The 14,551-nt window shown below is 41.2% G+C and overlaps 1 protein-coding gene across 17 annotated transcripts in view; it reads right to left on the reverse strand.

Annotated features, from left to right (window-relative positions):
- The window catches only part of LOC142390414 (actin-binding LIM protein 1-like), a 40,059-nt gene that overhangs the window by 17,807 nt on the left and 7,701 nt on the right, over window positions 1–14,551 (reverse strand). For 15 of the 17 annotated variants that reach the window (XR_012770473.1, XR_012770474.1, XM_075475844.1 and 12 more), the window contains one exon: window positions 1,366–1,503. Coding sequence is in view for 14 of the 17 variants with exons in the window: in XM_075475844.1 (XP_075331959.1) it covers window positions 1,366–1,503 (138 nt within the window). In the remaining 3 variants the exon portion in view is untranslated. Of the gene's footprint in view, window positions 1–1,365; window positions 1,504–11,029; window positions 11,301–14,551 lie in introns of those variants that run through there. The other 2 variants (XM_075475940.1, XM_075475838.1) reach the window with 1 other exon arrangement.

Genomic DNA, 14,551 nt, shown 5'->3' on the forward strand with positions numbered 1-14,551 from the left:
CCTCTAAGAAGGAAAACATTTGGATGCTTCAGATAACTTCGTGCAATAATTCTAAAGCAAAGAGCCGCGCTAAATGCTGGGGATGAATGGAGCGGGTGAGGAAGAGAATCAGATTTAATTGCATTAGGGCTCAGGGATGATGAGATTAGCTTGTGAGCTAAGTAAATCAGAAGAAAACAATCGGTGGGGATTTGGGGGCCTCGCTGCGTGATGTCCGAGCCACCGCTACTTTTCATCAGACTCATGCCATTACATGAAATACCCTTTTGGAACCTTAATTCAGCTGTTTTATTAAATTGAAATAATTTCAGCTCCGGTAACCTGAAAGTCTTCGCATTTGTCCATTTAATTTATCGTGAAAAAATTTGCCAAAAGATTATAGATGGGTTATTTCTGACATGGCAGCGTATCAGCTGACAATCATTATTAGTCACCCTCTAGTACAAGAACAACAACGTGCATAAATTTAGACAAAGGACTAAGACAGTGCTTATTAAAGCTGTCCTCATGCTCCTTTTGAGAGCCACAAATCACTTATAAGGAATAGAATTAGGTACTAATCTGAGGGTTTGCTTGTGTTATTCTGAGCCTTTGGTGAACTAAGCTGAATATTTAACAGTGCTCCAGTCACAGATTAACTATAAAAGTGCAGCAGGGCAGGTCAGGGTCACAGTGAGACTGCTTAGTCAGCTATGGGCCTCTACACGGTAATTAGAACAACAGAGATTGGTTGTAATAGCCTTAAACACAGGTACATTATCACTGTCATGTGTCGCGGAAGTCTGGATGGTACTAAATGAGTGGATTTGAAGAGTAAAGATGAGTCATGCCACCATTTATACCTCTCATTAGGAGGCAAAGTACCGTGTTGACTTCAGGAACTTGATTGATTTACTGATACTGTCATGCACTGTGAGTTTTTTTTAGCATTAGTGCCATCAGACTCTTCTTTATACTTGTGAACAATTGCACTTCAGGACCGTGGAGATAAATTCTGTTTTACAAAACATAGAATGGGTTGTTTGTCGTGTGTTGAATGAAAGGGACCAAACACCCGACAGTATCATATTAGCAACGAATTTTAAAAACCTCACACGCCAGCTACAAATTTTCACACAACTCCCACATTTTCCTAATTTTCCCACATTTTTAAACTGTAAACACATCTGTCATTCATCTTCATTGTAATATTGAGAATGAAGGCTGAGTCTAATCACAAGCAGGTAAGTATCGGTGAAAAGTCTTTTCGGTAACACATATCTGACCACATTAAACGGTCTAATTAGGCAGTTCATTGAGACTCTAAATTATGCACATTTATTGGTGGTTACTTCATGATTCTTTTCATTTGTCAACAGTGTGTACCTTTGCAGGTGAAGCACTTGAGGTGAAAGTGCTTGTTTTGCACCCGGAGCACCTCGCCCTTACATGGCTCCCCACACTTGTAGCACTGAATCAGGGGCTTCTCTGTGGAGTGGTGGTGTGTGTCCTGTGCATGAGCCACTGCAAGAGATGATACATTAGCATTACTACTGAGCAGTAGTGTTGATGAGTCAGTTTCTCTAACATTGCTACTTGTCAAAGGCACGAATCCAGAGTGTCCTCAGAGAAAAAGAATAACTGATCGGAGCCGGTCGGGGTAAAAACAGAAACGACACTGAGCAGGACAGCACAGCTTAGCGCTGAAGGCAACAGAGCGTCTCAGGAGAGTTACAACCTATAAATAGTCTGTTTCGATCGATGAAGGACAGACACTTAAAATACTGAGGGGAAACAGGGAAATGGCACAATATGATGCTATTGATAAAATCTGCTCTGCTATTGAATTCATTGTGCTTACATCCTCAGACAAAAGCATGTTGGACTTCTTCCCCATATATTTTATATGATCATTTGATTTTATCATGTTTAAATAAAGTAGGTATGTTGACAAGATGTTAAATAAAACAAGGAGATTATTTAAATAATTATTTGGCTTATAAAGAAGTCCATTATTTGCAGTTGATGTTAAGTGGAGAGATGGTGCCTCATGCAAGGAATGTCTCATTATTACTGTGATTAAATATCTTACTCTCTAGAAGTGGTGACAATAAATTAATAAATAAATGGTAGGCAGCAAATATCATGTCTATATCTCCTACTATACTGGCAGCAAAAAAGGGGAGAAACGATCAAAGGCAAGGAACGCAGCTATTTAAAAAAGAAGAAAAAAAGAAAAAAAAAGTGTTTAGCCAGGCTAATAGCTTTGTTTCCATATTATCCATTTGGTGTTTTGACCTATATGCTGATGTCAGCATGCTAACAGGCTAATGTCAATATGTTAACCATATTAGCAATCCTATTTTCATGTGTTACCATGTTAACATTAGAAATTTACGAGTAAACCTTTCAACAGGTGCGACAGAGAAGTAATTTGCTTGAAGAACACATAGATATTTAAGCTTTAATTTAATGATTACAATATATGGAAATAAAAACCTTTCTTCACCCATAATCAAAAATATAATGATTGGCTTGGTGTATTAAGAGTTAGTCAGTTGAAAGCAGACCTGAATAAAACATACAGACTTAAACAAACATAATCCCTCTCAGTTTTGAGTGATGGCCCACTCTGCAGAGTCTCTACTTTTGCTCTTATCATTTTGTCCTGTTCAAGACATTTTTGGGCTGCAGCCTTTGGGCTGAGAGTACAGGGACTCCAGAAAAGCATTTTTCAAGGATCCTTGATAATGCTCTATTCTTTTAGTTTTGCCTCCCGTGTAATCTCGTTTTGTGGCTAGTTGATTACCCCGGGGTTCTGTTCAATTTGCCTTTATTTACCTTGTATATATTCTCCCCTGGTTTAAGTTGCTTCTTGACAGATCTTAACAGTCTACCTTCCCCGCTGAGTTGCTTTCTAGCCGTGACACCTACCTGGTTACTGGATTCTCCCTTTACTAAAAGTTTTTCTTTTAAGTTTGCCCCCATGGACTGACTTAACTGGTTTTAACCAGTGCTTTATCAATAAACCTGCCCATGCATTGGATATTGTCTGCCAAAGACTCCTGTATTTGAGTTGCCATTCCATCTCCCAATAATTGGTGTCTGATACAGAAGTGGAGCAATACAAATACCCAATTTTTGTGGTTTGAGTTGTTTTAGAGCTGGTGAAAATCATTCTAACTACTAATAAGTACTATACACAATCCAACAAACAGAATGTCCTTTTAATCTTTTTTTACATTCTTTACAGCAGTGAAACAAATAGTTAAGATGACTCACACTGAACCAGCTGCCTCGCATTACGTGCCTCAGAGTTGAAGTTTGTTGTTTGCTTTTCTTCTCTTCACTTACAGCATTACCATAATAAAAAGCCCATGAAAAAAAATACTGATCCAACATTACCGACTGCTCCAGGATTGATTATTATAAGTTATTCTCAGAAAAGGTTATGTAATCTTATTGGGAGCTACAGCTCATAATTAACAGCATCAACACTGTGACTGTGGCAGGTGACACACTTTACAAGTCACAGCTTGTAAAAAAATAAAAAATAAATTAAGCATATAGATACATTGTGTTGTCTTGAATAACTTGAAAATTTGTGATTATGGCCCACAAAAAGGGCCAGACAACACAAACCCAAAAATTTGGCACCTGAAAACTGTCCACGTAGGTAACAGTTTAAAAGTCAACTTTTATATCTGCTAAGTATAATATTAGGCGTTCAATCTAGCCCAAATTATTCCAAGTGTTATGTTATTTTAAGTGTTAATGAGTGTGACAAAACACACCACTAAACTAGCTTACTTTTGATAGCATAGCTTATATTACTGTAGTTTCATTACCCTGCCAAGATTCTAACATGATAATAATTTTAAGTATTGGGACATACATTGTAATTATATAGAAAAAGGTTGTTATCAGCTTGTGTTATTTCTACAAGCAGCACTACTTTTATCTTCAGTGCAACGATATTTCAGCCTGTGGCCCTTGTCGGTAGAAAGTTTGGTATTCCCTGACATGCACTCACATAATCCCCTGCTACTGTATGGGAAGTAACTTCTGCTGCAGTGCAGCACTGCACACATCATATCAGCTGTTTTATACCAGCAGATTATTTCACAGTCAGAAGCTTTAACTAGCATGGCAGCTTTTTTCTCTCATCCTCCATCATCCATCCATTTCCTTTCTCTATTTTTTAAAGATACACACACAGAGAGAGACACACGCACATATCCTTACACAATGAAATACACAGGAAAAGGATCTTTGGTCTTTCTGCTCTGCAATGAATCATTAATCCGAAAGGCTAAAATAAGACACCAGCAAAGGCACAGAAATAGCATCATGAACAATCAATGGTCTACTAAAGGGATTATTATTGATGACTTGGCCTAGCTTGCGTTCCATTTTTACAGTCCCTTTTTAATTTCATGAGATGGGTTTGATTGCACTAAAATGGAAAAGAGTTGTTTTAATGAGACAATTCAACTCGGATATCGCTTCAGGGGGTTAAAATGTTATGTGACAATTCTTATCGACGCAATTCCAACAGTGACGTCGTATCTATTCATAATTTGGAAAGGAAAGGTGATGAGAGCAGTTGTAAGATAATGAAAAACTGGGGATAAGGAAGAAGATTTATCTGGAGGGATGCAGGAATGAAGGTGGGTTGTGAGGGGAGGATCTGTCTCTCTGGTGTCTCTAATGTGATTAAACTCAGCAAGACAATGAGTCATCTCTGGGTGAACCAGACTGCTATGACAGTGAACTAAGTCTCAGCATCTCAGTGTGTGACATTGCACCTCCATAGAAAAGCACAGACCATCTGGGCGACTGCAGAAAATATCCAATCTAACAAGTCATTTCAAGCCTCGTGCACAGGCTGAAACGTCTGGAAAGACAGAATTCTTCATTTAAAAACTTGGATCCTGTTACTTTAGTTTTGGCTATCATCTCTTTCAATAATGAGAGTTGTTTTTAGAAGAATTCAGATCCTGTATACCCTGTTTGTCATTAGGACTACACAAAAGCAACAAAGCCAAATACCATGAAACTTTGGATCTACGGACAAACAAAGAACCAATCTAATTATGTTGAAGATCCTTTTCATTTTCTCCAAACAGTGACAGCAGGCACATATTTTAAAGTAAAAGTAAAGTGGAAATGATAATGGTTCTACTCTGGACATGAACCCCAGCCTCCTGAGTAATAGTCCAGCAAATAGTTTAACCCATTGTCATGGCATTGGCAAAGACGGCTTTATTCATGTAGCACATTTCATTTCATGTAAGCCCAATGTACTGAGGAAAGACAGCCACACAAATGAGAGAACCACACATAAGCACACAAATTACACAGGAATTTACAGTACAGGTTCACATACACACAGTCATACATGCAGTTATTAATTGCAGGCTTTTAGAACTAGAATGTTTCGAGTTTAGTTTGAATGTAGACAAAGATCGGCAGGTAGTTTGTTTCAGAGATATGCACCAGAGTAACTGGAACAAACTACCGTACCTGCCGACTTGGGTTTAACTCTGGGAACCGCATCTGATGACCTCAGAGATCTCATTGGGTTATACGCAATGAGCGAGCTAGAGATGTACTCGAGTGCCAAATCATTAAGTCCTTTGTGGACTAGTAAGAGGATTTTAAAGGTCATTCTGTATTGAACAGGTAGCCATTGGAGTGCCTTTAGTACTGGAGTGACACATTCAAATTTCATGTGTTTGAACTCTGGCTGCTGCTGCTCTGAAACTGTACTTATCCTAGTATTTACAGGTGTATCATTTAAGGGCCCAATAAAGTTGGGTTGTTTTAAAGTTTAGGAGCATTAGAACTGGACACAAAACTGCAGGTCTGTAAAGGTAATTGTGGAGAATTAGCAACAGTCGCTTGGAAACTTCAGCACTGAGTTACATGAAAACTGCAGTTGGATAACTCATTGCATGCTCATTCAAAATGTACTTTCACAATATTTGCAAAAGTGAATTGCTATGAAGTATTTGCTACTTCATTCTTAGCCCAGGTCTGTCAGTGAGTGGTTCTCAGAGTCGGGTCCTTTAGGGGCTTTCATGTAAAAAATGTGGGGAATTTAAATTTGACAAACTTTTCATTGATTGGAGGCTAGCCAAGAGAGAGAACGCTTAATGTTTTATTGCATTACGATCAAATATGAGAGTGAAATACAGCAAAAGTAAAGCAGTTGTGAACCTAACTGAAATAAATAATCCTCCACACATTCTTCATCTCTAAACAAATCCATTTTCACTGAATAAATATGAACCCACAGCATATAAAGGTGAAAATACCAAATTATTAGAATGAAGCTACTTTGTCCACCTGTCCAAAATTAAGTGACATCAACCCTCCATCAACCTCTCACTCGGACAGTACACAAATAAACAAACAAACAAAAATCTAAGTACTAAATGTTCAAACAATAGAGCATTAGAGAGTTTTGTGAAATTTCTTCATTACACGACTCACTCCAAAGGTGTTGCCACTACAAAACGTGTTTTTGCCCATCAGTGAATTTGGACTCACGGCTGGCCTTTTTCCTTCTCCTTTTTCTTATGAGTTTTGTCTACCAACTCATGAGGGAAAATCTTTTGCTTTTAAATGTTTGGCGGAGTCTGGCATTTGGAACGGTGCACCTTAAATGTGCATATTTGTTAAGATGCCAACAGTTTACTTTTGATCCTGTTTGTGTCTCTGACTCACTATTTTTAACATTTCAGAGTGTCAGCGGGGAACGACCCAGCATGGAAAAGTCAACACTGCTAACGTCATAACAGTTTGACAAAAATCCAAGACAGATGTTTGGATCCTGTGTGCAGAGGAGCTAAAAGTTGAGGTTTGGATGGGAAGTGTTTTTCCAGTCAGAGTGCAGCGTTCGGCTGAGCACTGGCCGCAAAAAGGCGGAGAGGCAAAATGAAGCAGAGATGGAGACTCCATGTGCTGTTTTATCAAACTCAAAGACATAAACATGAAATATCAGCACTTCAACTTTCTCAAAGGACTGCGATTGTGGCATTTACGAGTGCTCAAAATCAGGACTTCTGGAACCTCAATAACATGGATTTGAAGTAGATATATTAGTGAGTCTTCAGTAGTTGGTGTGATAGTAGCAAAATGGCGCTTGATTTGCTAGAATGCACGTTATGTAACAGCATGAATAAGTTAGCAAGCGTTAAATGAAGCAAGCTCATCATGGAGCAACTTACTGTGAAATATAGAGTCGTACAATTTTTCCAACTGCTGCTCACATTCCTCATTCTGGGCTGCATGTGTTGGCTGTGCTGACAGAGTGATCTGTCCTGCCTCATCACCAGAGGATAAAGTGACTGATATGAGCCTAAACACACAATGAACACACACTCTCACATATACATAGCCATGCTACCAAAGAGAACAATATAGGCAGAGCATCCCATAGCCAGGCCCACAGAAAAGGGGGCTGCTCTTTTCACCCCCCACCCCCAACCTATTTAGCCTGAGCCTTGCTGCGTTGGCAATAATAAAGACTGCAGATGATACTCAGGAGGGAAGTAAGAAAGGCCATGTTGAGTCCCCCGAGGACAGATTTTTCTGGAACACATGCCCTGGCCCCAGTGGTAAATAACAATGGATTGTGGCTATTGACGGAGCGTGCAGGATTTGCTGAGGAAGCTTTACACTATGTTGTCTTCATTTCCTCTCATGAACCTGGAGGAATGCAAAACCATGGTGTAAGTTTGGGAATGCAGTAGGACAGAAGGGTAATTCAATGAAATATTTAACAGCTCTTTTCTTTTTGTTACGGTAAGAGTACCAGGGGCAGCCAAAAACACACATGAGCACGCACATGAGCACGCACATGAGCGTGTCAGGCTGCGTATGACAACAAAACACGAAGCACAAAGGCAGTCAGCTCCACTCCTGGTGTCCACACCAATACTTTTGGCTTTAGATTGGGCCTACTTCATAGACAATTACACAGACCCTTCTGATCCCCACAGCCATCAAGTCCAACCACTTAGGGATGAGATATTCCAGAGGGAGGCTGAACTTTGAGAAACATCAAAGGGCAAAAAAAATATGCCCACCATGACACCCCAATTAGTAACTGGGTATGTATGTGTGTGAGTGTGTGTTTGGGGGAAGGGCGGTGGAACAGTTTATCACCCAGACATAACAAGGAGCTCTTAACCCCTCCCTCCCATGAATATGTATGGGCGACTCCAGTCCCACAACCAGCACCCCAGACAAAGCACTTCAAACACGGGCCACAAATTGTGTGTGGGAGGGGGGCCGTATCAGCCTCTACCAGACCCCCCCAACCACTGAACAACTAATCCTCAGACCTGAGCTTTGAATAATGATCTGCTCTCAATGGTTGAACACCACAGTGCAGAGCATTAGTTCTTGGCAGGTACACAATAATAATAGTAATAATGACCTGATAAACAGCGAGAGACTTCCAGTGCTGCTACTTATCTGAGACCAGACAATGGCGGCTTCATGAACTGCAGAAGCAGTTGTTTGTAGAGGTGGAGCTGGTGAAGGCCTTGGCTTTTTGCCCCTGAATGAAAACCTGTGAAGGCCCCACGCTCCTGTGTCGTATTTCCTGTGATAATGAAAGTGATTGACGCCAGACAGAGAGGATGTTTGTTGACCGGCACAATGTACAGCCACAGCCTGTTTTTCTTTCATGTGACTCCCATATCACTCGTGTTGTTCTAGCCTGTCGCTGACATGACAGGACACTTATCTCATCTGTATATTCTGGTCCTGTGTACCAGCTGTACAAACAGTGGGTGTCTATGAGAGTGCCTGCTGCATTGATGTCTGCGAGAGGGTTTAGCTCCTCTTTCAGGGGGCAGACACGGGCAAGCTTCAAAGATGAGGCACCACTGCAGTTGTCTGCAGCACTCTGCGAAAAAGCACAGGAGGCAGCTACAAACGCACTTGACATCAGACTTTCAGATTGTGAAAGCAGATACTTCTGAGGGGCAATGAATATGTGTTGATGATTATCAGCGTCCCAGATTAGCAGGGTCTCAAAGACAATGGCAATAAATGAATCAATTATTCCCGCTGAGCAACTCAGAGGCAGATGAAAATGAAGATTTGTCGACCCAAGGTGCGAACAGCCCCAATGCGTTGCAAAATGTTTCATGGGTATTCTTGGCTTTGAAATTAGGGCAGCAGCCTGCAAGCAGACAAATGCTAACACTGCAAATCAAATGACGATGATTCATCATTCTGAGCATCCAGTACAATTCATTTGGGTCAGCTGTGCTTCCTGATGGTACAGAGCCCACCTGGCCTCAGACAGGTGCATTCTGGAGGGCCCTGGAGGATAAACTATGAACTTTTTGGGTCACAAAAGCATCCACGTGGCTTGTGTAGGCAAATAAACAGCTAGAGGCCTCTAACTGTGGAGAAGCCTTCTCCCACCAAAAAATCCCAAGAGTTACCAGGCGAGACGGCTGGCACAGTCCATGGAAAACTTTCAGAAGGATTACGGGTGATGAACATGTGGCAGCCAGAGGTTACAGGAGTTCTGCCAGCACAGGGACGCAATGGCGGCGGCCGTTTTCTTTGTGGCCAGTCGGATCCACATCAAGGGAACAACTCCGGAGCTGGACACCGCCTAAAGCCACCAGTGCGCTGTCAGATACATAAACAAACCTACACTGGAAAATATCTGTAAACGCTTTTTTTTTTCTTTGGAGATGGCAATGTTTTCAGACAACAGACAGAAATGTGACATGCGCCCATGTAGAACACAAAATGTGTTTGTCTTCAAAGGCTGGAGGATTTACCCACGAAGGATAAACTGAAACATGGAAATACAACAAGCTACTCAACCAACACTGTTAAAGAACTTTTCGTACATTAAGCATGTATAATGTCATCACTTATTTTTCATAATTAATGACTTTTACAATCTTTTCTGGTCTTTTTTAAATGCAGTGAAAAGCTGATGTTATACTCTGGTTTCTCAGTTGTAGTCGTGAAGTCTCGATATGTAAAGGTACAGCTTAAACCCTTATACAAAAGCCACACCAGTTTAATTCAATTTAGAGATTTTACTTTCACTTCAGTCTGTGGCGGAAATTAGTCTCCAAAACCTCTTTTAAAAACATTCAAAAACAGCAGATTGTAATGGAAAACTGTATGTACATTCCTGTTTGCTGTGAGTCTTACTGACAAACAATGGTCAACCTCATGCCCGCATGGCTCGGTAAATTGCAGGCAACGTTAACGTCCCTGAACGATGACCCCCTGGCTTCGCCCTAATTCATCCCACACAGCTGGGCGACCCCAGTTTTGGGCAGAAACATTCTTTTTTTTTCTATTAACGGGACACCATGAATGGGGCCATGGCTCACAACAATGGAGTGTACCTTTTAGATGGTCGCCATGACAACAGCTGCAGACAGAGTGTGAGGGAGAGAGACAGACAGAGAGTGCAGGTCCGTGGCTCTGCGCAGTGTGCCTCCCCACACGAGTGCTCCACTTTTCCTCTCTACACGTTAACGTTTATTCAGCTTCCATCCAAAGGCGGGCTGTCTACTCTAAAAACTGTCCCATTATGGCTGTAAAGGCTTGACGTTTAGTGTCAGGCTGCTATACAGCAAGCCAGATGCTTTGTTTCTGTATACATTTACATAAAGCCTGACGCTGCCAAATTAAGCAGACTCCTGGCCCAGCAGCAACTAAAGGGCGTAGCATGTTCAAGTCAGCTACTCTGAGGGAATATGTAGAACGTGTTGAAAATGCATTTAGAATGTGCCCCAGTCATAAGCAACACACACCCACATAAAGAAATCCCTAACCATGTTAACATGATTTGTCTACATCTCTAGAAAATAATCAAGTCAGATAATAAGACTTCAGTCCATGTAAATCTAATTCAAGTCAGAGGCAGGACGGCACATCCAAGTGTCCATGCTGCACATCCACACCAACTGCAGACAGTCAACAGAATGACAGGTTAAACAAATCCCCTCAAAACACATTCACAAAAAACACACACACACTGCTAGACTACCTTTTTCTTTGACCATGACCATTGGAATCCAGGTATAGCTGCACCAGAAAACGCTGTGAGAATCAGCCGTCAGGAGGGCAGGAGCAGCTAGATCCTTTTTGTAGTCGAGTCCGAGGGGCTAAAAAGGAGAGCCAAGACACCGGAGAAAGACAGAGAGGGAGACGTGTAGATGCTGCTGAGCTCTCCTCCCAAAAACACAGCTCCAGCGTGGGGTTTGCCTCCCGACTGCCTGCTTTCCTCCCATCCCTCTCCACCTCCTCCCACTCTTCCCTCCTCCACCCCTCCTGCTCCCTCTCTCAGCCCCTCTGTTGTGTCAGCCGCCTCCTCATTGCAGCAACCAGGTGGCTGCTGCTGCTGCTGCTGCTGTTTCTGTGTTACCAAAGCCCAGAATAACCAAAATGCTGCCATTTGAAAATAATATAATGCAGCAAAAAAATGTAAAAGGTTAAAGCCACAAACTCGTGAGCATAAACTTGTACAGGAAATTTATTCTTCTCTATATCTTTTAAAATTGACACTATGGATGTGTATAATGAATCAGGCTGACTAAATTTCCAGTTCACACCATGTGGTAAGATGTGAATTTAGAGAGAAACCTCAACAAATTCTTTTAATGCAGTATTTAGCTTGTTACACGAAGACAAAAAAAAGAGTATTTGACTGATTCTGTACTTTGAATGTATTCAGTACTTGTAATGGAGTCAGTTATATCAATCACACAAGTTTACATCTGTCTTAGAGAATGTTTCCATGTAAATATGAACAAATGCAACTGTTTCGTAATGAAATAAAAAAAATAAAAAGAATGTGGATCAGAAGCATAAAGTGGAAAGGGATCATGAGCCCCTGCCCCCCTTTATTCCAGTGCTCTGATCAACGGGCTTTCCTCTGCCATCATGGATTGGACCACACTCATTTTCAATTCCGCCTTCATGTTGATGTCAAATACACACACGGTTGTATAACTGTTTCTTATATGGTTGTGATGTTATCTCACTGACAACATCTGCAGATCCAGAGATTTATATGAAATTAAACCAGAGAACATCTTTAAATCAGATCACATCAGACATGACGCCAATGAGTTCATGAACCACAGCCATCGTGTAAAATATTAAATGTTGTCAACACCAGATAACACATGTGGCGGAGGGGGTCCCAATCACATAACAAATAAAAAAGGCAGGAGGACATGATTGTGAATTGCTTCCCATTTCTGATTCCATGTTAACCTGAAATCAACATTCATTTTGGTTTCAAACATACATCTGTTAGGTTTTGGGACTGTATCCTGCACAGTTATGACATTATATCACCGAAATAAATAAACAAAACAGAACTTAACAGGGTCTACCCTAGAGTTCTGTTGCAATTGACAGCTTTTGCTATGATCACACACAAACACACACCAGTTTACAAGCTGAGAGATATCAGAGCATCACCATTGCGAGCATTCTAAAGATGGACCTGATTATCATTCAGCTTCACCTCAAGTTTGACCCTTGTTGGTTCAATATCCTACTGACCAACCTAAGGTCATGAGAGGGCAGGAGATGGCATCTAAGGTGGTGGAACTTACTGTGATCTCTAGCATGAGCTTTGTAATACCTTGAGTGGATCCTTTGGAATCCAATTATACAGAGTACAGGAGGGCACATTTGTTTTTGAGCACGATCGACAAAACCAGCTCTTATATCATCTGTCACTTCTAAGACCATGTGAAAAACAAACATCTCTTAACGGCTCTACGAATGAACTCACACGTCTGTCAGGTGTTGCCAAATAAACAGCATTCCATCTGCTATGGAAATGAACATTCAGATAAATGTAAATCAAGAGAGAAACTGATCACGACCAGTGCTAAATATTATGGCTGCTGTTTGCTCCCTGAGGATGAAATCATTTCTACTGATGCCACAGCAAAGACATAGCAGGCAAAAATTCAGTCTCTGTGGACACTTAAGAAAATATGACTTCACAGCAAAAGTCAGTGATGTGACATGCCGCAGCAGCATTTACAGACCGAACAGTTACAGATTCATCTGAGCCCCTTTATGGCTGAAGAGGAGGAATTCAGTTCTCAGCAGCATCACCTCTATAACTGCTGATGCAGGCATCACATCATGCATGCAAAATGCAGTCACCCGCTGTAGTGAAAACTGTGCCACCTTCTGGATACCCAGAAATGTGCATCCGTCACAAGAGGACTTTTTCTTCTCATCTGGCGATGGAGACGTGCCAGTTGGACAAATGGTAAAAGAATGCTCAGTGGAAATTTCTCAAGGCACTCCACCCTTTTTTATTATGGGGACAGGGAAATGTGTGTGTAATGACTCGAGCAGCTTAGTAAATATCTGGCCGGTCATAAAACGAGTCAACGATTGAGATTTATAGTGCAGCCACTAACTGCAAACACAAAGATATCCTATTACTGAGAAGGACATTCATGCCACATAGAAATCGCCAAGAGTGGCAAACCCTATTATCCATGGATGAAAGCTTTCTACTGTATTTCCTTCACCTATGGATGATTATTTTCTAACAGGCCATCATTAGCCTGATCAGTGAAGTACCATTTAATCCTCATATCGCATTATTTTGATGTAGCATGATCAACTCAACGAGAGTAACACACGCAATTGGATTTATGACTTCAGACTGAGACCTATAGTATAAACCAAACTGGCAGTGCAGTGCATGAGGTCACATGTACAGTAAACACTAGATGCCTTGTGTGGACACGCTGCACAGCTAACCCTGAGCTTAAAATTAGAATCGTGGGATGCAACAGTCCCAGGTACACATTCACACAAAGACGTGCGTATCTGTACACCTGGTGTATGGGTGATGGTTTGCAGAATTTGAAAGAACAGATGAATAACCTGGATGAACTGCTCAACTCCTTATGTGCACAGACCTAACTCTGTCCCGGGATAATGACAGGCACTTCACCAGCTTGCTTCTATTTTAGGAGGATTTACAAAACAGCAAGCACCTTTTAAACAGCAACCCCGTGCAGCCAGGTGCATTATCACTCCTGTTCTTCAGCTACCCTGAATGCACAGAAATATGATTTCATCACATCCAAATAGCATTATTTCTAGAGTATTTTAGCCATTTATAAACACACACAAAAAAAAGCCCTTTCTGCCCACAACCCACAGAAAGCCAGGGTTTGCTGAGATGAAACTGATGTTTCTTTGAAGTACCATCAAACCTCTGTGTTTGACCTCTGGATGTTAGCAATTCGAAAGCAGGAATAGCGGTGCTCGCATTCAAAAAACAATCGGCTCATGAATTAAAGAAGAGCTGTTTATGATATGGAGACAAAAAACATTCTGTGGCTGCATAAAATCATAGCTATTGTTCCTTTAGGAGTGCTTTTCACGGATGCTGACAGCAGCTGTCAAATGAGACCTTTGAAACCTTTGAGCTCGGGTCAGTTTGCAGACCAAAGCTGCCATGACGCTGGAATATCCGTTCACATCAGACTTCAGCTCCAAAACAAAAAGAGTTGCTCAT

The sequence above is a fragment of the Odontesthes bonariensis genome, chromosome 2 (genome assembly GCF_027942865.1).
Source record: "Odontesthes bonariensis isolate fOdoBon6 chromosome 2, fOdoBon6.hap1, whole genome shotgun sequence".
In the NCBI taxonomy this organism is placed as follows: domain Eukaryota; kingdom Metazoa; phylum Chordata; class Actinopteri; order Atheriniformes; family Atherinopsidae; genus Odontesthes; species Odontesthes bonariensis.